Source organism: Apus apus, chromosome 5 (genome assembly GCF_020740795.1).
Source record: "Apus apus isolate bApuApu2 chromosome 5, bApuApu2.pri.cur, whole genome shotgun sequence".
Classification (NCBI taxonomy): domain Eukaryota; kingdom Metazoa; phylum Chordata; class Aves; order Apodiformes; family Apodidae; genus Apus; species Apus apus.
Window position 1 is genome coordinate 10,732,266 of NC_067286.1, and position 25,676 is coordinate 10,757,941.

Consider the following 25,676-nt stretch of genomic DNA (forward strand, 5'->3'; position numbering starts at 1 on the left):
TACTGTTCCACACAGATATTACTGGAGTAGTTTATATAAATGCTTCCTAATTTGTTTTAGATAACATCAGGTGGCTCTTTAAAGAGATCATGCTGTGAGAGGATTAGGCAATACAAAAACCAGTATGGCAGCATAATTTTGTAGCAGTAACCACAAAGGAGAAGCTCAGTAGCATACCTAAGGCAGAGCCAACAGTTAGTTTGTATGTTGGTTGCCTTAACTTGCTGATACAGGTGCCCTTAGACAAAACACATACTCTGTATCAAAGTAGCCAAGGTATAGGCACACATTCTTCTGCCAGTTCTCCTGAAGAGATGCAGCCAAATTATAATCTATGGTATTGCCCACAAAGTGAGAAGAGGTAAATTATGATATGTGCTTTTAACTTTGTGTACAACCTCAGGTTTTTTCCCTTGGGAGGTGAGGGACTAATGGAGAGCAATTAAAGCAAAGTAACAGAGCTATAAGATACAGGACTGAAGGTGTATACTGAGACAAACCTTACCTCAAGGTAAGGTTACTAAAAACTTGGCTGTATGAGGGTATCTATAATGGATTCCGGATTGGGAGGAGGTTATCTCAAAAGTTCAGATAAGAGATTCCCAATTCAGTGTTCTTTCAAGTGTCTTTAAAAAATTATTTCTCTCTTCAGGAGCACACATTTAAAAGCAAGTGTCCCTGAAAAGGAAATGGCAATCTGCACTTGTTTTTCTCTGTTTTATATGTGTCCCTCTACTTTCAGAATGCCACAAAAGGATTAATTGATCGAAGGCAGAATGATCAAAGAAAGATTTCTCAGGGAAGGTTGGTTCCTCGTTCTGCTGGTTTTGAAAACTCCAAAGAAAAGCTGTCAGAACAAAAAGAAAACTTTGATCCACGTAAACATATGGATACTTCACCAAAATCCTCCCCTTCAGGTAGTGATGGTAGCAGAATGTCTCTTAACACTTGCATGAATGTTTGTGAAAATGAACTTGGAAAATCATTCCTCAAGAAAGGAAAAGAAAATGATCTTCCTTTAAAAACCCATCTACCAGGACCAGGAATAGGAAATACAGACTCAAAGCTAAAAATTTCTATTCCAGAAATGAGGGACCATAAAGTTTCATGTAAACCAGAATTTAAATTCTGTGGACTGCGTCCTCCTCTGCTGAGGGCTGTATCGTGGGATAGCCTGGAGCCTGGACAGAAAGATAAAACACCTTTAAAATTACCATCTGAGGAAGATAAAAGCTTTGTTTTTGGAAATAAATCCAGCAATCAATTAAAAGCATTCAAAGACCTTCAAATCCAAGTGCAACCAGTCCGAATGCAGAAATTGACAAAGCTCAGAGAGGTGAGTCCTAGTTATCAGATGTATCATGTTTTAAAGTTATTTTTATATCTTACTAAACTTTCAAATTCCTTAGCATGATTTTTATCATTGCAGGAAACATACAGTAATATAATGGGAAACAGTTTCATCAAAATCAGCACAGATTTCTATCGTGTTTTTCCTTTACAACTTTAGTAAATTGTAACCTGTAACTAAATTCCATTGAATGACTCTATTTCTTAATTCTCTTCAAATACATATCAATTGTACTGTGGTATCTTCAATATGCACATATTCATGTGCATGTGCTTTTGCACATGCAGGTTTTAGCCCCCAGAAAAAATTGTAATACTGCTGTCAAGAAAGTACTAATTGCTTTCATTGTGACAGAAAGGTAAGTCTAAAACACAGTATGTCTCATTTTTGCGTCATTTACGTGACCTATAAACAGGAAGCAGTTGATTAACAATAACGACATTAGTGAAACCTACTTGAGACTAAAATGATCTATTTTGATTTCTAAAGAGAATTTTAGATCTGAAGAATCTTTCCTTCCTCAGGATGTAACAACATTTTCTTTAAAAGGGTCACTTATGCTCTTTTACTTCCTTTGCTTCCCTGTGCTGTGCTTTTCAGCTCCTTCAGAATTGTCCCAAGTGGCAAACTCTCATATAGCTGATTTTCTGAATTTTCTCTCCTTTCTGGGAGACTTGCTAATTACTATAGCTACATTCAAAATTGCTATTCTTGCTCTCATTTACTAAAGCTCTCATTTACAAAAACTCAATTTTTCTGCTTGAGTACAAGGCATAGATTGCAAGTATCCATTTGTATGACCAGGAATTTTTCTAAATTATGCATGTATGAGATTTGAAAGATGTAATCTTTAAGAGTGTGTGTGTGAATGTACATGTATCCATGAAATGTTACATCTGACTCAAACAATATAAATATCTCTATTACATTTATTAACTAAAGTGAATGTTATGTTTAGTGTTCACATGGCAGGTGATTGAGATTTCTGGTTAAGTTACTTAGAAATGTTACTGTTTTTCTTAACAGGAGCATATTTTGATGAGAAATCAAAATTTAGTTGGACTTAAACTTCCTGAACTTAGTGAAGCAGCTGAACAGGAAAAAGGTGCAGTATCATAAAAGATGGAAGGAGTGTTTGTTATACACTGATTTTTAAAATTTACTAATATGGAGGGGGGGGAAAAGTATTTTTCTTCAATTGCAATAATAGCTGTAATGAAGCAATCACAGAGGAGGGTAGTAAATACTGGAAGTACCTGAATTCCTTTATGATCTGAGCCAAGAAGGCACTGTAGGTGTTACTGCAACCAAATGAAAAGAGGCATATCTGTAACAGAGTCTAGCTTGCAGTTAGTATATGGAGCGTGGTCTCGAGTTTCAGTCACTTTCTGAAAAAGAGTTTCAGCAGTGATGGGTTAAATGGATGTGACCTCTGCAACATATTGTGGCCATAAGGGTGAATTTGATCCTTGAAAGTATGAGTAAGAGATGGAATGCTTTCTTCCTGCTTTTTACTTTAGTATATGTGTGGAGAATATTGAAATGGCACATTCACTTCTGCTCTACAGCTCTGCATCAATGTGAATAGGTAAGAGTAAGGCTAGAGAAGAGACTGTGATTGAAGGATTGGGAAAAATATGCCTTACAATAAGTGGGGATTTTTTTAGCTCAATTTGTATGATTTTTAATAAGGGAAAGGCTTAACATTCTACATAAATGAGGAAACAGAAATCTGTCACCAAGTTCTTTTCCAGTCTAGCAGAAGCAAATGAGACTTGATGCCTGTAAGTGGGATCTAGAAGAATCAGAACAGAATTAAAGAGTAAAGATGTAATCCTGAGGACAATTCAGCAACTGGAAAAAATAAATTGCAGTAGTGCTGAGTGATCAATTGAAACTATTTAAGCTAAAATTGTGTATTTGTTTGGAAACAGTTAAGTCATAACTCTGTATTTGCTTTGGAACTGTTTTGTAAGGCCTTCGTTTCTGTCACATAGGGAGATGGCTGAGATATTATATTTCATATTATCTCTGGAAACAGACTTATCCTCAGTCTAAATGAAACAAGATAAAAAGAGACTTCTTGTCCCCTTTCTGTAGTTAGTGATTATATCTTTGGATTCTTAGAGATGGTAACGTTATTCCTGTCATTCTGCAAATATACCATTTCCTAGAAATTATTTAGCAAGCTCTGTTTGAAAGTGTAAAATAGTTGCCATTTTAAAAGCCTGTTACATAATTTTGGCAGATTTGAAACTTTTGAGGAAAACATTATGAAAAGGTAAGCATTATTTTATCCAGCTTTTCAACCAAGATGTCATGAGCATCACAAGCTTTTTAAAGTCTACTGACTTATCTAAATGATAGCCAGATCATTAAGGGTCAATTCCTTGTCCTTGGTGGGGAAAACAAGTGAGGGGTCAAATCCTTAGCTCATTTGTTAGGGAGACTTACTTCCTTACATTGTCATAAAATCCAACATGTGCTTTTTAACTGCAGTAGTAGTTTTGCTTAAACAATAGGAAATAGCCAGCTACTTCATTACTACTCTTGTGAATCAAATATGCTGGCTCCGTCGTGTTTTGCTATCAATGCCAAGTTATTGTGATCATCTTAGTAAACACAACTTTACATCTACAGAAGTTTAGATAAGTATGATATATGGGATGAAGACATTATAGTGTCCAGCTGGCTTTTTATGGGGATGCATGACTGTTCTAAAGTAAATACTGGAATTCTTAAATATAAAGGAATTGCACAGAACCAAAATATTGCTAGAAAGAATCTTCCATTCTCTCCTGACTTTCCTGTTAATGCTCTTTAATGTTAATGCTCATTCACAAAATCTAAGGTTTTTCACACTATTTGTTTTGCAAGTCCAACAATGTTTCTGTTATGACAAATGAACAGGAGAGCTGTACAAAGATACCTTCCCAAGTCTGGGATTCAGACTGGGGAAACTTGACTTTCCTATAGGAGAGTCCTACATTAAATTTGGGCAAGATAGAAGCAGACAAGGGAATTGAATTATTATGTATGAAATTAAATAGAAGGAAAATTTAAAAGGTAAGTAACATGAATTATTTCTCTTTAAAGTTTGATCCATATCTTGGTCTTTATGAAAGTGACAGAAGTAGATGGTGCAATTATAGCCTTTATGCCCTGTTTCTATGATCATGTAGTGCAAACAAGTATGTGTTGTAGATTCATCATCATAAATGGTGCACAAAATCTGGAACATAATACGTTATACTAGACTTTATCTTGGCAGGTGGTATTTAAAGCCTTAGAAAACTGCAATACTCTATTACAAAATCTAAGCTAAAATATTCCAGAAATAATGTAACTTTACTAGTAAAGCACAAATGCAAAATGTTAGGCTAGATGTTCCAGAAATTAATTTGGGTGTAGTTTGAATTCTAGGAAAAAGTCTAAGACAATAATTATTTTTCAGTGCATTAGAAACTGTCAGAGCTCGTATTACTTGAGTCTTTCTACATAAAGGATCATAATTTTATTGATTATTTTTGTTGCCACTGCTTGAAAGGAAGACAGAGGGTCTTTATTTTGGCAAAAAAAGGACATATGAGTGATGTATCACCATATACAATAAAGGAAGTAACATTCTGCACAAAGGGATGGGAGCCTTTTCATGTTGTTCACTTTTGCTCCCAGTAGAGTTGGAGTGAAATCCTCATTGACTTTAAAAAGGATGCAGTTAGGTTAGGAGGTTCTATTAGGGCTCTTAGGTGCTGACTGCTTATAGTTAATGCATGACCTTTCAAATAATATCACAAGTTTTTTATCTCAAAATGTCTTTAGGCCCTTCACCTCTCCCCTCCCCCACTGAAGAGGAAGAGACAAAGAATAGCTCTGATGTCATGCCCAGCATTCCTGATGTATTGCTGCGAAAACTACGAGTGCACAAGTCGCTTCCAGGAAGGTAAAAGCTCATTAGAAGTGGAAAGATATCATCCGGGGGAAGGCACGCTAATGGTTTCCAGTGACCACCCTTTATGGAGTTCAATTCGTAGGGGATCCATATTAGTAGAGAAATTTCTGCATCTTAAAAGGTGCAATGCAGATTCTCTGAAATATTTTGGGGAGTGCAACCAACTTCCAGTTACTGGCCAACTTTCAGAATTAGTTTATAAGTTCTACATCTAAAAGGCCTGAACCCTAACTTGCATCCTAGAAGTACATTTTTATACAGATTTTCCACTGATCTGTCCCCTCCTGGTTTTCAGGATTTCTTCTACAGATACAAATTCATGTTGAAAACATTAGTATTTCTTTCCCCTTGAAAAATAATCAGGCTAGATAATGCTTTCCAGGGGTAAAATCTGGGCATGTAAGAATTCTGCAATTTTTCTGCAGAGGATGCTTTTTCAGGGAAGTAGAGCTTATTTTTTAAATGTAATTGACAGACCCTCTCACAAATTCCCTGATCTTGGACTGTGCATGTAAGCACTTTATCAACAGGTTGCTTAACACCTTCCATGGCTCGGGATTTTCTCCTTTCTCCCTTAGACAATCTGAAACTGGATGCTCAGATGTTACAGGTGTGTGGGGTAGCACCATACAAGAGGTCATTTGAAACTAGAACTACTGTCATGCAATGTAACTATAACAAGGGAATCCTCTAGTCCCTGCTCTTCTGAGCTGGGGACCTTTAGAAATATTTTGGGGTTTGTTTTTTTTTTCTGATTTTACTTTGGTACTATCCAAACTTAACATTTTTTTTGACAGAATTTAAGTGGCAGTTTCCTTTTTTGGGCAAGGTTTGTGTTTAAAATGATACCAAAGTCCATAACTTCAGAAAAATGTTTTGCTCTGGCCCAAGAAATATAGGGAAGAAAGCTCAAACAAAGCATTTATCACCACACACCTTGCATACTTTGCATCATTGGTAGCTTTAGAGGCTGAGCATATTTTATCTTGTATTGCATTAAAATAAAGCTAAGCTTTATAAAGTTTGTTAGACATTAAAACAATTCCAAGCATATTTGGCCAAAACTAGTCCTCTATTCACACGTGTGTTTTTTATACTATAACTATCAGAGGCCTTCAGTCATTTGAAGCAATCAGTAAGTTTTCTCTCTGCAGATGAAATAAATTTTTACATTTATTGTGAAGAAACTGTTATATGCAATGTTTTACATAAATGAATGCACGAGGAGAGGAAGTTCTAAGAGACCATTGCTTGATTGTAATTAAATACTGAAAAGGAAAGTAATGTCATAGCTATGTACGAAATAGGTAAATGCTGAACTGGCTTTGAGGATCAGATAATGTACAGATCCTTTGTTTTTCATGTAATATTCTTTAATAATTTGCCTTAATCTACTGAATAAATGCACACATAACTTTTCATTCTTACTATAAACTTTTCAGAACCATCCCAGCCAAAGGAAAGACATGAATTTTGTCATTCTGTGCTGTGTTCTATAACACATACGGATGTGTGGACTTCCTTCTAGGACTACTCCTCCTAGTAGGCTTCCTCCTAGAATAATGAGAAGTAATATTAATATTACTGCTTTAGGCACAAAATGGTTTTATAACACAGAGGACATACTGGCCTCCCTTCTTCTAAGTATCAGTAGTATTCTACCCAACAAGAAAAATCTGATACCACATGCGTTGATTTCTATATTTGGAATTAAAGGTGCAATGAATATTACAATAATTTTTAATTTCCTGAAAGTGTCATGTCTGCACAGTGCATGATAGGTATGTCAGCAACAACTGCTATCACTGGCATCCGCTAGAGTTTGTACATACAGCTTCTGTCATTTCTTTCAGATGTTTCTCATCACTTGCCTAATACTGAATAGCTTTCTGGTGGTTTGGAACAATTACAGGGAATAAGAACGTGTGAATTCAAGCACATGGGATGACTGTGCTTAAGTGAGATCTTGTAATATAATATTGTCTTGTTTCTTTTATAGTATTCTATGAAACTGCATTTTCTTATTTTTTTCTGGTCTTCAAATAGTCAGTAATCATTCTTCTGGTGAAAAACTCATAAACTTCAAACATATATTTTGTCAGTGTCAGAATCATTGTTAGCTAACTTCTAATAAAGTTAGCAGCCACAACAGGATAGTTCAATATACAGTGAACTGGGTTTTGAATTCTGCCCGTCTGTGACCATCATCATGACGCTTCAGCTGTTAACAGAAGGAAGATGGGTAAAGACAATAATCCAAAGGACAGTGTATTCAGTCATTCCCGACTCCTAAAGGATAATTTCTGACTTGCTTTTTTACTTGCAATTTAGCACAATGTAGTGCAGACAGCAGTATCTGCAGTTGCCAGAAACTTTGGTATATTTTTGCCAATACTCAGGTGATCCTGTGCTGATGCTTTTAAAAAACCCATGGGGTTTAGCCATAACAAGTACAACTGAATTAATCAAGTGTGGGTTTCACCAAAAGAAACCCTAAAATATTTCAGGGGAGGATGTATTTTTTTGTGGTTTTGGTTTGGTTTTTTGTTTCTTTGGTTGGTTGGTTTGATTTTTGTTTGTTTTTTCATTTGTTTGTTTTTTGTGATTTTTTTAATAAATGTTACAATAGTTTTGGTTTTAGAGACAAAAGTAATTAAAATGTTTTTCTTGCTTTTATGTCTAGCTCCCCTGCACTTACTGAAAAAGAAGTCGAGGTAAATATGTTCTTAAACTTATTAATTTAGGCATAATCATCAATTTTATGTGGATAGTGTTAAGTCTAAGTGCGATTATTAGAACCAGATAATGGGATCTTTTGTCTCCTTTTGTCACATGTAAGTCAATAAATAGATCTTCATTTACATTGCTGTAATCTAATGGAACTGTTGATGCCTTTTGCTCTGCAAAGTAGTAATCCTAAGAAATAATGTATCTGGTAAAAAGAGAAACAATCTTTAAAAGCAGGGTGCAAGCAAATAAAAATGTTAGCGCTTAATCTTTTGCTGGCTTCAGTGGTAGGTGTTTATCCTGGAGGTAAAACAATGCTAATGGTGAGCTCATCCCTGGACTTCCTCTAAACAGACTATCTGTTTAAAAACCTTAGGGACCCTTGGGGGAAGTCCAGTTAGAAAACAGATCCATTGTGATTCTGATACTTCTGGTAGGCTACTTCCTCATTGTATCTCTACTGAGCTCCCAGAAAAAACATTCAGGAAAAGAAGCAGCAACACATTTCATACTGTAGAGGAAGTAAAGAGAAGTGATTTTTGAAAAAATCTAATTTAAAAAAGATTTTTGTTTTTCAATACTTATTTAAGCACCCGAGTTTGTTAAACATACCTTATTCACAAGTTTCTACTGGAAATCACGTTACCGTGACACTTACTTAAAAATGTCTTTTTCAATCCAAACAGAATGTATTTGTACAACTTTCCTTGGCCTTTAGAAATGATAGTTATACCTTGGAATCTAGAATTAACCAAGCAGAGAGAGAGAGAAATCTTACTGAAGAGAATGCTGAGAAGGAACTGGAAAACTTTAAAACAGCCATTACGGTAAGAAAACAACAATGGTTCTTTTTCTGAACTGTAGTGTACATAAAAGTGCACACAAACTTGAAATATATGTGGCTATGCTTATACTTATTGTGAATTCAGCCCCAAAACTTCATTTTCTGCTGCACAAGCTCCTTACTGTAAACTGTCTACCACTCTACATCAGAGAGAGCATTTTCTGCCAGGGTGGGCCACCATTGCTGGAAATACATCGAGGACATCAACCTACTTCTAACAGTTTTCAGGAATAAATGCTATGAATTTGCTGTTCAGTTCTTGGATTATGCCTGTGACAAAGCTAAGAGCATTCAGAACTGCAATTTGAACACTGATCCATGCTCTCCTGAGCAAGAGCTTCTTTAGTAGTAAATATGAGATGTCCAGTCAGCTGAGAAACTGAAATGATCTGAGTCCTGAGGTTTGTGACTTGAAAGACCTCTTAACTGCAGATAATAGAAAGTGTTATAGGAACAGAAGCAGTGAGGATTTTTTAAGGAATACATGCAATCCCAGGTTCAGATTATGGGCCTGAATACATTTTCATTCCAGCTCTCACTGCTGTTCTTTTATCAGCAGTAGTTTTCAGTCCTGCTTGCCAGCTTTCTCTGCATTTTCTAACTGAAATGATAAATACATCTCTGGGTCAATTTATGTACTGCACACAATTTTGTGCAAAAAAAGGAAGGAATGCTTAGATACCATGCTGGTAGATGAAATACCTGTAGACCCAATTTGCATGTTACAAGGAGATGCTGACACAGTTTTGAGAAACAGCAGAACATACGATTCTTCCATTTACTTTATGAAGAACATCATAAAGTAAGAAAGAATACAATCCAGAAAAGACTGTGATATTTACATATTTTCCTCTAAAATGTCAAATTTGCATTTCCAGATGAATTGCTCCTGAAAAAAAAAAATATTATTTGAATGTTTTGCTACTCCTCTCTCTTTTCTCTGTTTAAAGAGCAAGCAGAAACAACCTAGTGCATCTCAGGGGTTTGTTTATCACAATATTTTGTGTACATACATGTTTTTACAACTAGTGTATAAGGGCTCTTAAACAGCAAACAATTAGTCTGCTAGATTTGACATGTATTTTTGTTAAGAATTCCTAATTAGGTACCAAGGACCATGCTGCCAGCAGGTGTGATTAGGTTTTTCTTCCTTTGTGCAGTTTACACGCTACAGTCTGGCTTTTACAAGCTTTTCACTTAATTCATAGCAAAGTGGAAACCGATATTTTCATATGGAAACTTGTGTTCTATACTATAGAATAAGCTAACAAGCAATTAAATCAAGTGAGAGCCTCTGTATAAACTGTACTATATTAGACTAAATTTGATCCAATCACAGTGGGAGATTATCTTAATTTCAGAAGCACAGGTACATGGCTCAATGGCATTTTTACCAGTGTTTATGGGGTTTTTTAGGTAATCTTGTGATAACTGATGTTTTATTCAGAAACCCAGCTTCAAGAGAAAGGTGATTTACATTAAGAAGAGGAGGAGGAGAAGAGGTTATTCTTTTCACACAGAATAGGAGTAATACATATGAGGGGTTGCAGAGAACTAGAGGACAATGCAACTGGTCAGAGGGAGAGTTGTATGAACAGCAACACAGTGATTACTTATGGAAGACAACCCCAATGCCAAAATGGTGCACTCTGAAAATGCACTTTAAGAGTACAGGAATCATCTAGCATCACAAAGTCTGTCTGTAAGTCTGAACTAAATTGTATAAGGTTTCTTGTATCAAACTTTTCTGTGAACAGAAAACACTCAGTGAAGAGGTATTCACTAAGGCTTTGGCTAATAAACATCTAAATTCACTCTTGCTTTTGGTAACTAATCCCAAGGATAGTTACTTCAGTGCTTTTCAGTATCAATCTGAGCTATCAAAGTGACAACATTAATGTAGTGCATAAATGTCTGTATCAAAGACAAAAAATGGTTAGGAAATTGCAATTGCCATTTGATTTACAGGTCATACTGTTTTTTTCTTTTACGTTGGGATTCTTGAGACTATAACATTTTATTTTCCAAATAAATAAAGTATCATGGAACTAAAAGAACACAAGTGGCCTTCCTAACACCTTGTGCCTTGTGAATTAAAATGTTATTTGTGTTTCAGCAATCATTTGTACGTACTAGTCAAAGAGTGGCATTGGTAAAGTTCATAGGTAGCTAGGCATGATTCATCATTTATTTCAAAAGGACAATTCTTGCTCCTCAAAAGGTTTTCCTGCAGTATGCAGTGAAGCACCATTCTGAAACAGAGCAGCAGCACTCACTAGATGATCTCTGGTGGTAGTGGTGGCACTCCTCTGGGTCCTATTTGTCCATCTGCACCACTTCTGGGACTCAGGCTACTTTATGGCAAGACATAACAGTAAAGCTTATGTATTCTCACTTCAGTCTTCAGCTCACTTATGGCATCACTATGAACACAGAGAAGCTTACCAGAAGCTACTGGAGGATATTGCTGTTCTGCGGCGTTTAGCTGCTAGACTGTCTAGTCGTGCTGAGATGGTTGGAGCCGTTCGCCAGGTAAGAACATCCTGCTGTCTAATGTGTCCTGGCTCACGTGTTTACTCCTTCTCTTTTTTCAGTCATAGCTGGAGGTTATGTTAGCCCTTTGAATTTTACTTGTCATTTTGACAGATTAAAGGTGTTTATTGTAATGTCAAATAAGATGCTGTTTCGGTCTGGAAATACAGCTCAAACAGAAGATTACCCATTAAGCTGTATCATAGGAATCATAGAATCATAGAGTAGTTTGGGTTGGAAGGGACCTTAAAGATCATCTAGTGCCAACCCGCTGCATGTGCAGGGACACCTCCCACTAGATCAGGTTGCTCAGAGTCCCATCCAACCTGCCCTTGAACACTTCCAGGGATGGTGCTTCCACAACTTCCCTGGGCAACCTGTTCAGTGTCTTGCCACCCTCACGATAAATAATTTCCTCCTAATGTCTAATCTAAATCTCGCCTCCTTGAGTTTTAATCCATTACCCCTTTTCCTCTCACTAGAAGCCCCTGTAAAAAGCCTCTGACCAGCTTTCCTGTAGATCCCCTTCAGGTACTGGAAGGCCACCATGAGGTCTTCCTAAAGCCTTCTCTTCTCCAGGCTGAACAACCCCAACTCTCTCAGCCTGTCTTCATAGGAGAGGTGCCCCCGCTCTCTTATCATCTCTGTTGCCCTCCTCTGGGCTCTCTCCAGGAGCTCCATGGCCTTCTTCTGATGCAGCCTAGGACATGGTTGGGTCCTTAACAATTCTATGATTCTGTGATTTAGGGACCATATGATTTGTTTAAGAAGTGTAGAGGCTACCTGAGTATTCCTCTCTTTTCTTCCTTAGGAGAAGCGTATGTCAAAGGCAACAGAAGTGATGATGCAGTATGTGGAAAATCTGAAAAGAACATATGAAAAGGATCACGCTGAACTAATGGAGTTCAAGAAACTTGCCAATCAGAATTCTAGCAGAAGCTATGGTGCATCTGGTAAAAAAAAAAAAAAATTAAGGGTTTGACTTGCCTTTATACAGAGAGTGTCTGGGGTTAGTGGTGATAAAAAGTGAAGGATTGTGAATCCTGTTCCTGAAGTTCTGATATACAGGAGTAGACTTCAAAAAGTGGTAGATGGAACAGCTAAAATATTTCATATAAGCCATACTTTATGCTATAGTGCAGTAGTTCAAAATCATGATCACCCACCAAATTCTTGATGAGATCCAATGATATTTTCCTTGGCCTCTTGCATATATGCAAACTTGCACAGTTTTAAGGCACCTAATTCTTAGATGACAGATTATGGCAAAAATTCATTTTTGAAAAAGTTTTTTTTTTCTTTTTGCAGTCTTTTCTTTCCCAGTTTGCTGCAAACTGCAATATGAATATTTTCTTTTGCAAAAATTTGTCTGTGGAGGCAAATAGTGGGTTTTGCCTGATCTCAGTAAATATAGTTATGGTTCATTTTTTTACAATTAATTCACATTTTTCCTGCAAGTGTGACTGAGACAAGACTTGTATAGCAGATAAATATGCAGTCACTACAGACCTTATATAAATATGCAGTATCTGAATTTGAAATACAAGCAAGGGCTCTGTTATTATTATTTATATATATCCATATAGTCTAAGACTGTTCTTTATCTACTGTTTTAATGCAGAAGATGGAGTACCTCGTTCATCTAGATCCATGTCACTTACTGTTGGAAAGGTATTTCTACAATATAAATAAAATTAAGTGTAGATTTTATGTAGTGAAATTTCTTTGTCTATGTATGTTGAGTTTTATAGGCTGTGTTCAAAGGTAGTGATGGTAAATTCTCAATATTGTTCATGTAATTTAGTGTAAATGCTTTGTAATTTTGGATACCTGATGAAGAATTACTCTGTGCAGTACTCATAATTCTTGCTGTGAACCTATGTATAATAGTGACCTATTTATTTAAGAATAATTGTATTCCAGGATTATATCATGTTCAGATTACTTTAGATGTAAACAGTTATTTTAAACTCAGGCTTATTCCTCACTTAGTATCAGAATATCTTGTTTGGTTTGACAAAGCATTCAGAGTGAAAGATCCCCCGCAGGGGGGACTGGGGAGCCTAACATGACTGTACGCTCTCCAGTATAATTTTTCAGGAGCAGATTAGATAAACATCTGTTGTTAATTACTAGGTGTAGTTGGTTTTATCTAGAACCAGGATCATGGAGTAGGTCACTCATTCTATATATTTAGTAAATCTGTGTTTATCTCCTTTACTGTGAAGTTATCTGGAGCAGAATCTTTGAAGTGCTTGGATATGCACTAAGATGAAGCTGTTAGATGCTATATGTGCTTGGATTTTTTACTCAGTGGGAAGCCTAGATTTCACTATGTGTGTATCATAGGATGAAGTATTTGGGTACTGAACTAATTACAACAAAAAGTTATATGATTTATACTTGAGTTAGAATATGTTGTGTAAAGCTAGCACTTGTTTGTCAGATGAAGAATTTCCATGGTCTTTGGGAAGTGTAAGCAATGTCATATGATGCTAGATAGATATCTAACTCAAGGGTGGGGGAGAAGGCTCTGTTCTTTTGCAGAAGGAACAAATGTTAATGTTTCTGTAAGATATAATTTGTAAGTTTAGAAATAATTGCTATATCATAGTGTGTACAATATATCACAATGGGTACACAGCAAGAAGAGAGTATTGTATGTAACTTATTTTCTGGTCATTGTGACACTGGCACTTTCCCCAGTATTGTTATACATCTGGTTTAACCACAGATAACAGCCTCTAACAAGAACTGACAATATCAGGACAGAACATAACTGTTGTGTGATTTGCACTAGTGGGCTTTCAGTGTGGAGGGAAGAGTAGTGTCCCTGTACAACACCTCATTCACACAAAGCACTTGCTATGCCAGACACCACTAGAGGAAGTTTTGGGAAAAACCATGACCCTCACAGCCATTTATCTTAATTTTGCTCTTAGCTCTTCTTTCCCCCAAGGGACATTAACCTACATCTCTGCCACACCTATTAACTTGTAGAATTGTTCTGCAACCAGTCTTGTTGTATGATAGAAAAAAAAGAAATGTTGTTTGTCACAGAATATGCCTCGGAGGAGAGTCAGTGTTGCTGTTGTTCCTAAATTTAACTCCTTAAACATTCCTGGTCAGTCACCAGCAGCTTCACCTGTACCTTCAATGCCATCCCTGGTAAGTAAAACCCACAGTTTAAAGATGCTACTTTTTGTCTAAACAATTTTTTCCATAGGGACAAGCCTAAGTTACTAAAAAATGTAAGCCCTTTTATTGGTTTAGATTCATTTGACTGCACCCTAGTGAAAGGAGTGGACAAAGGAAATTGATGTGTGTGGGATATGTGCCTTCAGAATCCACCTCCAAAAATGCTCACTTTGGACACAGAGTGAATAGGGATAGCTGGCAATGCACAGGAATTAGATGTTCCTTGAGGCAATTTGCCTCTCTTGTAGTATACTGGAAAGAAGTAGTAAAAATAGTTGCACTGTAGTAGAGAAATACTAACTAGAATCCACAGATTATTTGACTGCTTCTCTTAATTGCCAAAAAGTCCACTACACAGAAAAGCATCTAATTAGCATAGAGAAATATATGTGGTGCAAATTTAGAAGTTCTATGATGATCTGGGAATTAGTGGAGCTCTTAGCCTTTGCCATGACTTTTTGTTTAGAAGATGTTAATAAATAAAGTGAGGATCTAATCTCAACCTAATAAATCTATATAAACGCTTTGAAGAAAAACACAAAGGCATACCAACTGTTCAGAGATGAGCTAAGATGGAACATAAGCTGAAAATGATACAGTTTTCTGTTAAAAATGTAGGGCTATTTAAATGAGTGTTGCTGAGAAGCTAAATTCATTCTAGTTTTAAGGAAACAATCTGTTTATGCAGTTTAATTGTTTCAGCAACTGTGCTTATGATTTATTTTTGTTTAAAATTGTCCATTGAAAACTTAGCTAAAATCAATGTTCCTAGGGTAATATGGAGAGAAACAATAGAGTAATTTTACTGTTCAGTGATAAATATATGAGGAAGAAAGGAAAAAATAACCAGAGTAGAAGGGAATGTTGCAGAAAATTCTTCTTAATGTGCAAGCATTGTTTGCCATGGTTAGCAGGAATCATTTGGAAGCCTCATATTAAACATACCTTGCTCATGGCTGTGGAATATAAACCTAAGTAGCACATCGACTTTGTACTTTTACTGAAGACTCATTTGAAATTAATTCATTAATGTAACATTTATTGCCATTTTTCATTTACAGTCTGAATCACCTAGTAATGGAAGGAGCAATCTAACATCTACGCCTGTTCTGCCAGCACTTTTAGAAAAGTGAGTTTTCTCTAGGTCATCTCATAACCTATTACGTCCTAGTATGAAATGAAAACTATATAATTTCTATCTTTCCCAACAGAATTTATACCAAGGCTTAAGGTACTGAAATCAGTGACACAGTATTGGCTTAGGTCAATTTGCAGTCTGGTAACTGTATTTTACCATGCCATCATCATGTTTTTCTTTTCTTGTTCAAAGAGTGCTTCAGAACAAAAGTAAGCTGCTGTGATCTTTAGAACCCATCAAGTAAAATTGCAGCAGAAGATTATACATTTATACATTTGACTAGACCTGTCTTCAGAACTTGACAAAACTAAGAGCATTACACACAATGCATGTGACTTTTAAAAATATATATATTTCCCAGAACAAATTAATGCTGTATCTGAAGTTGGCCATGAACTATCCTGGGTATGATTATTCCTCAACTTGACTATCCCAGAAATAGAATTTTGTGTGCTTCCCTTTCCTTTTCAACATGTGGCCAGCCCATAAGAATCATATTTTGAAATACTATGATATACTGTGTCATATAGGTTTTTTAATTTATATGATTACACATAAGGGTACAAAATTCAAAAGCATAATTTAAAATAATATTAGGTCATAAAAATTGTACAGAAGTCAAAACAATGACTAAATTGAGTAGTAATTATTTTTTTAGTACCAATGAATTGAACATAGACCTAAATCAAAGCATTAGGTTTGAGATTTTCATTTTAATAACCTGCAATTTTAGTTACAAAAGCAAGATAAGTTTACATTTTAATATTTAAAAATAGAGATATGCAAGAGTTTTTTTTCAGCCTGATAACATGTATACAAAGTATTGAAATGTAAAGCTTCTTCACTAATAGACTATAAAGGTGGGTAATATGAAAACATGTGAGAATGGAGTGAGACCAGAAGGTGTACTCAAGTTGTTTTACAAGGTCTTTGTAAACAGTTACCATTGTGGGTACAAGGACTGTTGCATTTGCAGACCTGTGTGTGTATATACATTATTCTTATGTATAATCAGCCTAGAAAGCAAAAATACAAAATTGTCAAGCCCCTCTCCAAATAATCTCTTTCAAATTATCTCTTTAGAATGTTGCATATTCTATGGAAGTTTCTTGCTGATGTTTCAGAAGTAAAACATCACATTGATTTGTGGTGGTGTTGTTACTACTATATTGGTTGTATAGACTGTTTACAATATTACAATAAAATATCTGCAATACTAATTTCAGCTAAAGTTTGTTAGGATGCCTTAAACATGCAACTTAAATGCTTTAAAATAGGTCTTATGTCAGTATAGAGTATTGATTTTCACGTATTTTAGATTAGTGCTGAGGCAGGACAAAATTTATCTTCTGTCTTTGTTTTATCTCTGTGCTTTACCAAGAATGAAAATATACAACAGCTGGGAAAACAAAAACTATGAACTAAGGCACTAGTTGTTACAGTTCAACAGAACTCTGCAAGATTTACACCATCTTTTGAAACTACAGAAATTCTGAACAAAAACAAACAAACAAACAAACAAACCACTTTCAGTATTTCTTGCTGGAACTGGACCTTAAGAAAATCCATGTAATCAAGTAACAGAAGTAGTACTTGAAATTCAAGTTTAAGCATAAGTATGTATGTGTGGGCCAGCTGCTATAGTAGTGTAAAATTACAGAGTTCAGCAGAGTTTTGTATATTGAAGCACTTCAACCTTGTACCCATTATGTGTTTAAAGTCCAAGTGAAAATTATGTCTATTGTTAATATGACTTCTTGAGATAAAATCCATTGCCCACAGATGCTGTTGATCAATTTCTGCCATTGATTTTAGTGCCAGAAAAATAAGGCCTATCAAAAGGGTTCTAGAAGCTGAAGTGGGATCCAATGTTGCGCTTATTAAACCTTGACTTCGATAGGTTTGCTGAGTCATGTCTGAATCACTTGAGCTGTTTGTCTCAGGCTTAAATAAATACAGTTGAGCACTGCAGAAAGAAAGCAATACATAATGGCTTATCTTTAGGCTAAATGCTCAAAGCTTTTATTTAAGAAAATTTTAGTTACAAAAGCTATCTATATGTTGGTACTTTCTTTAACCTGTGCATCAGTTCAACATATAAAGTCAGCAGAGAGGAGAACCTAAAAGGCAAATAAGAAAAATCTAATATTAAATTATAATTTGGTATTATTTCTATTATTTTCCTCTAGCATAGCAGGCTACAGTTTCTAAGATGATTTTTAGAAAGTTGATGGAAATATTTTAAATAGCAAATTAATGCCATGATAAGCCAGGAAAAAAATGCTGTTTTCTTTTTTAAAGAAGAAGAAACAAAATGCAAGTTTTAATAACTTAGAATCATATTAATTGCTGTTCTGAACTTAAAGAGTTTTGAAACTAACAGTTTTCTTAGTGTTTAATTTTTTTTTGAAAGCCATTTTATTTCTTCAATGTACATTAAAGAACTAAAATCAGGAGTAAGAAAATTGCTCTTGTTGGGTGGTATGCTCCAAAATATATCTCAGTGGTCTTATTTTCTCTTTGTTTCTTTTGTCTTGGCAGTGGTAAGACTAATGGAGAGCCTGACTGTGAAACCTCTGCTTCTGTGCTGACACAGAGTGTGTTGGAAGAAATCAGTCCTGAAACTAAAGCCAAGATAGAAGAGGAAGCATATAACAAAGGGTGGGAATATTTAATGTGAATTAAATCTGTAAACATGTGCTACCAGATGAGCAGAGTGAAGAGTGAGACAAAATTTTTTACCCTCTCCTGAAGAATTCATCAGGGCATCTATCTTTAGCATTGATTTGCACTTACTCTCCAGGAAAAAAGAAATATCTAGAGGGGCTTATAAATGTTCAAAAGGAAGGGTGGCTGTTTGTATGCCATACTTATGGTATTTAGCCAGTTTTGACTCTTCTCTGAGTGCTGCAACACAGCTATATGTGTTTTATTGTGTGTAGCAAAACCAAGCTAATTTTTCATTGCACAGGAACAGGCTTATACAGCATGCTAGACTAAGAAAAATGATCTTTTTGTGTTAAAGCTATCAGGAAGGCTTGAAGAAAACCAAAGAACTTCAGGAACTGAAGGAAGAAGATGAAGAGACACCAAAGGAAAGTCATGATGAACATGAAGAAAGTGAAAACGAAGATGAGATAAAAGACCTGAAAAGCAGGTGAGACAGTGGTATAATGTGTCCATACAAGAGGAGCCATTTTTTTTCTATTTGTAGTACCCAGCCAAGTGTTACCTTGACATTTTTCTTCCAGTCTAGGGAAGCATATTTGAAACACCACTATTTTCACAGGAAGTCATATTCCCAGATAACATAGTTACAAAATGCAAAACTTTCTGTTTTGATATTTCAACTAAAATTGTATGTTGACATCAAAATGCTTCATCTTTATGAGGTTTGATTTTGATTTGAGGCAAGAAATACTCCACAAAAGTGCTTTAGATGCCAGAGTATATCTCACAGTAAGCATGTGTTGTCTCATGAAATTGTGAGTCAATAATCTGATGCCTGTATTTGTGCCATATGTCATTTCCAAAGGGTCTTGACAAGTGAGTCTTTCAGTACATCTGCAAGGTGAATTCAGATTAAGACAAGTTCCTCAGCTATGCTGGACTAGCTGTGACTTGGACAGGCAAGTGTTTGCTCCCCCGGGAAGCTGTGCACATGCAGCACAACAGCTCTATGCTGTTCCTCCCTTCCAGCAGAGTGATATGTTTATGGAATTCATCTGTACCCAGTGCTCTTTGGTTGTACTGGGGTCTGTTGAATACTCTGCTTATTGTCTTACCTGAAGCGTTTGGTGCCTAACTGGAAAACTTTTCCGAATTTCTCAGCTTTTCATAAAGTTTCCTCAGTGGTTCTACCACCTAATTCAACATACTTGCATTTTCCTGCATTTTAAAAGCAAAGAGACTTTTGCATTAGAGAGGAATAGAATACTGGCCAAAGCAAGTAATATGTCCAGTCCCAAGCTAAAGTAGGGATCCTCACCAGATCCCAAAGAATTAATTTCTATCCCATAACCATTATGGTTATAAACATCTGTTAATTTGATGTGTCAGCATGTTCAGAAGCACAGCCATCTCATTAATCATGAAACTCTAAAGAAGAAATGTTCGCAGCAATTTTATATTGTTTAATTTTACATCATATCAAGCTCTGAGATTTGCCAGTTGACAGGTGAGAGAAACAGAAGTCAAGTTTACAGTCTTTAGCCATCTTACAAACATCTCCCAGTGTACAGCCCTTCATAAAATATTAAAAGTCTGATTCTTCTTTGACAAGGTGTTTGTATTTGGAAGAAAGATGGTACATCACACATCTATGAAACTTCTCAAATTGAAAAGCTTAAGATAATAAATTCACAGATGATTAATATATAACATGTTGTTGTTTTTTTTTTAATTTTACAGCAGACTCGAAGTCATCATTAATTATTTACATATACTGTACCCCAAACTGTGTAAACACTGGAATGTGGTATGGCTCATAGTGGCTGCGATAATCATATTTGCTGTGATGTTGGGAATCTACCATTCATACAACTCCTGTGATGAAAAATCAGAGGGACCTGAAGGAAAGGCCAGCTGTTCTGCTGCCCAGCAATATTCCTGGTGGAACTCAGGATTCCAACATGAGCAACGCACTGAATAGAGGAACAACCACGTGTGTATGGTACCTGAGCAAGTATGCATATGAGAACACAGTTGTTAAAGGTAGTGCTTAGTCATCTTTATGGTTGTTAAATGTGATCTGATAGGCAAGTGAGTTACTCTACACCATCAGGTTTGGGAGTATATTGTGAACATACCTTGCCAAAATGACAATTTGACAAATAACCCTTTCTGTCCTCTTATTTTAAATGACTGACACAAATAAAGTAATATTGAATCAGCAGTAATCAGCAATGAGCAAGACATTTAAAAGAATGAGTTGCACAGGACATTGACATCTCTCCTATGATTTTGAAGAAATCATAAAACCTGTATTTGCAGTTAGTGCTTTACATTGCATTTGCTGATTGGTGATTGTTGAAGTACTAATGGCATTGAAGTCCTTTGGGTTTTAAGAGTTTAGTTCATTTCCTCATTCATTATTACTGGGTAGAAATAGAAGCTCTTCTGTGGAAGGTTAGAAATATATTATCAGACCAAATGATCAACTACATGCATAAAAACATGCATAAACATGTTTTATGATATATTTTTAAGAATAGCATCACCTTTTTTTTTTTTCATGGGATACACACCAAAACCTAAAATGATGTCTAGATGTCACAGTTGATATCATCAACTAAATCTGGGAACTTTTGATATACCAAAGGGACATGCTTTGCAACAAATCTGTGCATGCCATTCAGAGTCAATACTGGTTGAAGTAAAAAGTAGTTGCTGTCTGCCCAAGCCCAAAATACATCACTCTAGCATGTAGAAAGCAATCTTAAATTCTTTATTAAAACAGAGATCACACTAAGTGGACTCTGCCCTGCTGCTAATACTGGAAATAGATATCCTTAGAGATCTGCACTAGGGACACAGTTCTGTGTACAGCCAAAACCTTTCCAGTGCCTAGATGACTCAGGATGTGAAAGCAGTGAGGACTTTAAAGAGGTCACTGCATATTTTTAGTAATTCATTTTCAGAATCTAAAGCCAAGTATATAACTGTTCTGGTATGCTTTCAAAGCTAAACTGTCAGGTTGTGGTAGATTAATCTTTTGCCCAGATTTTGTAATGGTTCTTCCTGTTTGGGCATTGTGAGTTCTTACACAAGAATGTGAAAGCCTGAAATTTTTAGACAAGCGATTTCAAAATGGTGAAGCCATTACCTGTAAAAATCCACACCACCTAGGGCTGAGACCAAAATGCATGTCACTTAAAATATACCATATATACCTGCTGAACATCACTTCTGATTGAAGATGTTTGTCTTTCTATGGCTATAGGCTTGAATCTAATGACAATATCAAAATCAGTGTGACACTTGATTGCACCCGTGTCTTGCATTCTTCAGGCATTTTCTGACTGCTTAACAGGTCTGTTTACCAACTGAAGGATATATATGTTATGAAGTCCTGTAATTTTAGTTCAGATGCAGTTAGAGTTGTCTTGTTTTCTTTTGGTATAAACACTGAACCTCATGCTAAGTATGAAAGAAAACAAGTTTCTAACTCAGTCATAAATTTAATTCACAGTTCTGGCACTAGTAACAAATATCCTGCTGGTGAATTTTGTTTGTTTCATCTTTAGCCACATGTTTCTTAAGAGACATTTATATGGAGAAAGAAAAGAAGGTCTGATATTTTCAACTACCACTTTTTTGGGGGGGTTGGTTGGTTGGTTTTGGTTTGTTGGGGTTTTCTTGGGGGGTATATATAAGCAGCTGGGAAGTTTTGGGGTTTTTTTAAATTTTATTTTAAAGTATATATTGTTGAAGAATAGTGTGCTTAAGGAAGTTCAAAAAGGATAATGGGAAAGTGTCATTTGGTCTAAAATTGTAATTGGTAAAGAATAAGAAGAAGGTTTCTTGCAAATTACTTGGTATCTGGCTCAGAATATCTAACTATGAAGAACTACTGTGACATTTCATGTACTTTTAGTATTTGAAGAAACTTGTCAGTTGCTCCTTGAATACGTCTTTATTAAAATCAGCTTTAACTTAATATTCCTTAAAAATAGCATTGATAACTTAATAAGGCAATACAAATTAAGGTAAATAAGCCTGAAGATTCAGAACCTTCTATGCCAAAAATTATGGCACATATTTGATTATGTGATTGTGGAAATGTTGGGTTGCACTGAGGAAAAATAATCAACAAGGCCAATAACAAAATTTATTCACTCTTATTTACATCTGCAGTGATGTGGGTTCAACACCTTATTTTTACATGTAGAAAGTTATTGATACCACTAGGACTCTTAAACTGCTTAATGTTAAGCAAGTGCTAAGGTTTTTCTGGTCAGTGGGTGGATAAGGTCTCCATCCTCTTTAGAAATTCAGCACACTGGCTTTTTGTGGACCTAGTGCACAAGGGCAGATTTCTGTAAGTAGCTGTACTGAATTTAACTGAACTACTTGCATGTCTAAGTCAAGTATAACTTAGCCATAAAATTATTAATTGTTGTGGGGAATGGACTGAAAGAGACAAGAGATTTTAATAGGGATTAAAAGATGAAGTTTATTTCTTAAAGAACTGCTGTTCTTTTTCTAACCACTTTGAGCAAACTGTCCACTCAAAATAATGGACCACAATGACTAACAGCACATTAAATATTTCTACTTATATTTTTCAGTTAGTTAATGAAGACACCTTTTTTTAATAGGAAACTAGATTGAGCTCAGAAATTATTCTAAATATAATTTTACATGTTGGATATTAGTTTGCTTTATCTGGAAAAAAAACCCTCAACCTCTTCTGTGTTCAAATATCACATCAGATAACAAGAAATAGACCGATTATTTATGCTATTAGCACTGAAATAGTTTTCTTGAGGTGCAATATTTATTTTTCTGCTTTAACAAGACACGTTTATTGTTTTTCCTGCACAGCACAGATGTTTTCAGTAAAATGGAATTTTAAAAGGGCACTATTTTTGTGTATCATATTTAAATTTGTAATATTGTAAGATTTTGCACAAGTGTGCTGGTATTGTACTGTATAGTATCACATACTTGAGTTTTGAAATAAAACTATGGTTTCAAAGTCCTCAATATTGCTACCTTAAGGGTTGGTTGTTTTTTCATACATGCTCTCACTGCATATTAATGGCTCTGTTCCTATGAAATACATGCTGCCTTGTCCATACTGCATAACGTAGTGCCATGGTACACATACCAAAGATCTTGTTCCTAGTCTTTCGGTTCTTCGGGAAAATCATGTAGAAGAAGCAAGCAAACTCCTGTTTCAGTAAAGAAAATGTTGGTAAACAGGGTCATCCCTGTCATACCCTAGACACAAGATGAGAGAGGAAATTGAAATATCCTGGAGAGCGTTTAACTCCTGCTTCAGAGGGGGCTGCCTGTCACTGAGGAGGTTGGACACGGAGAGCCACAAGGGAGACGTATAACCAAAGGAGACTAAGAGAAAGGTTAGGATTCTTTACTTGCTTTGTGTTCTTGTAGGCTTGGGAAGTCTGGGAAGCCTGGGCTTTGTGGAAAACTGAACTGTCAGACCAATGGGAAGGTGAAAACACTCAATTTCCACAAAGAACAGAAATTTCACTTCTGGATCTCTTGATGGTCTGTGAAAAACTTCAGGGTAACAACAACTTTGAAGGGAATTACTGTTACCAGGAAAAGACCCTGATATTTCTGTTATGAACAGTTGTTGTTTTTTTAACTTGTTTCCTCTCCTGTTGTTCAGGCTTCAAGGCTTCTTTAGAAACTATTGTAGATAACAGTTAACCATGTGATGGAACTTACATATTTGTTTGCTGTTACAAAGGTGTTTATCTCACTTTTCTAGTTAAAAATTCTACTAAACATCAATAAAGTGAACAGTTTGACTAAAGGAACTTTGCCACCATGAGGATAATAAGCACAAAGTGTTGAAATTTGGAAGGACAATTATCATGCAATTTTGAAATGTCTTTCTTCAGAAACCCAATTTTTGGTTAGTTTACATGGTAGGAAATAATGTAGCAGTTGAAGGTAAGCACAAAGATGGTAAGATTTTGTTTAATGTGCGTGGTGTTTTACAGCCACAGTCTACTAGTTCATGAGAGCTCCAGAGTCACTTGGTTTCTGCTCCTACATTGTGAATGTAAGAGAATCCACTTAGCACTTGCTTCCGTGAGAATAAATTGGATTACAGTATTTCAGATTGCCATCACTTTGTAGAGGCAGGTATCAACAGCACAACAAAGGATTGAATAGAAATTTGAGCAAGAAATTTGTCCTAAGATCTCATGGAGCTTTACCAACATTCAGTTCCAAACCACAGGACAAACACAACCCAAGTTTCATTTCTTTATTGCTAATGGAGACATCACTTCATTAACCAAAGCATTCTCCACTCATCCCCAGATGCCTGTCTATGGTATAATATACCCCAAACCATATTATATGTTGTTGTAAGAGATTGGCCCAGATAAAAGTGAGTAGCATTTTAATGTATTAAGTGGGAACTTTCTACAATACAAAACACAGTTTAAAGAGGTACATACTGTTACACTTGTGTGTACAGGACCTTGAAAACAGCCTGGGGATGTAGGATACCTAAAAGTTTTACTGAATCACAAACTGAACATGATGTAACAAATGAATCCTGTTGCAATAAAAAGGTTCATACCATTCTGAATTGTATAAGCAGGTAAAATAGTTTATTAATCAGTACTTGGCACATAGCCAGGCCTCAGCTAGAAAGAAAGAGTGAGCAAACTGAGGTTTCTTACCTGGAAGAAAAGTAGGAGTAGAGGCATAAGCCTTTAAATACGTAAGATTGTTGCAAAATGTAAGAGAATAAGCGATTTTCCTTGTCTATTTCCAGCAGGAAAAGAACTGATGGGTTTACACCACAGTATGGGTAAATCAGTTTACAGTAGGGAAAAATTTTTAACAGTAAAGGACAGTGAAGCACTGGAATAGAGCATCTGAGGAAATGTTAGGAATTTGTCACTGGAAGTCTTTAGGAGCAGGTTAGACTAACATCTGTCAGGAACAACATAAATACAGCTGATTCTACTGACAGTAAGAGGAACTAGCTGATCTCTTGAACTCCATTTCTGCTCTGTATTTGTTGGAATCTCTGCAAAAAAAAATAGTTTCTTTGCTAAGACTTCCTGAAGGTTTTTTAAGTTATAGCTATGAGGATCATCTGTGTTTTGAATCAGTCTGTTGGAATCACTGTTTGTTGGATCTTCACAAAAGGCAACAGTGAAGGGGCAAGCTCCCATCTCTGTCCCTACAGTCTCACGAGGAATCCCATTTATGGCAGTGT

General features: G+C 35.8%; 1 protein-coding gene across 6 annotated transcripts in view; it reads left to right on the forward strand.

Annotated features, from left to right (window-relative positions):
- IRAG1 (inositol 1,4,5-triphosphate receptor associated 1) overlaps nt 1-23,449 on the forward strand; it is a 72,203-nt gene extending 48,754 nt beyond the window's left edge. For 5 of the 6 annotated variants that reach the window (XM_051622169.1, XM_051622168.1, XM_051622171.1 and 2 more), the window contains 13 exons: nt 743-1,336; nt 2,378-2,456; nt 5,174-5,294; nt 7,987-8,017; nt 8,717-8,857; nt 11,275-11,406; nt 12,218-12,359; nt 13,028-13,077; nt 14,467-14,574; nt 15,666-15,733; nt 18,284-18,403; nt 18,768-18,899; nt 20,153-23,449. In XM_051622169.1, the coding sequence (XP_051478129.1) occupies nt 743-1,336; nt 2,378-2,456; nt 5,174-5,294; nt 7,987-8,017; nt 8,717-8,857; nt 11,275-11,406; nt 12,218-12,359; nt 13,028-13,077; nt 14,467-14,574; nt 15,666-15,733; nt 18,284-18,403; nt 18,768-18,899; nt 20,153-20,393 (1,959 nt within the window). In that variant the 3' untranslated portion in view covers nt 20,394-23,449. The remainder of the gene's footprint in view (nt 1-742; nt 1,337-2,377; nt 2,457-5,173; nt 5,295-7,986; nt 8,018-8,716; nt 8,858-11,274; nt 11,407-12,217; nt 12,360-13,027; nt 13,078-14,466; nt 14,575-15,665; nt 15,734-18,283; nt 18,404-18,767; nt 18,900-20,152) is intronic. The other variant, XM_051622172.1, reaches the window with a different exon arrangement.
- The last annotated feature ends 2,227 nt before the right edge of the window (nt 23,450-25,676 follow it).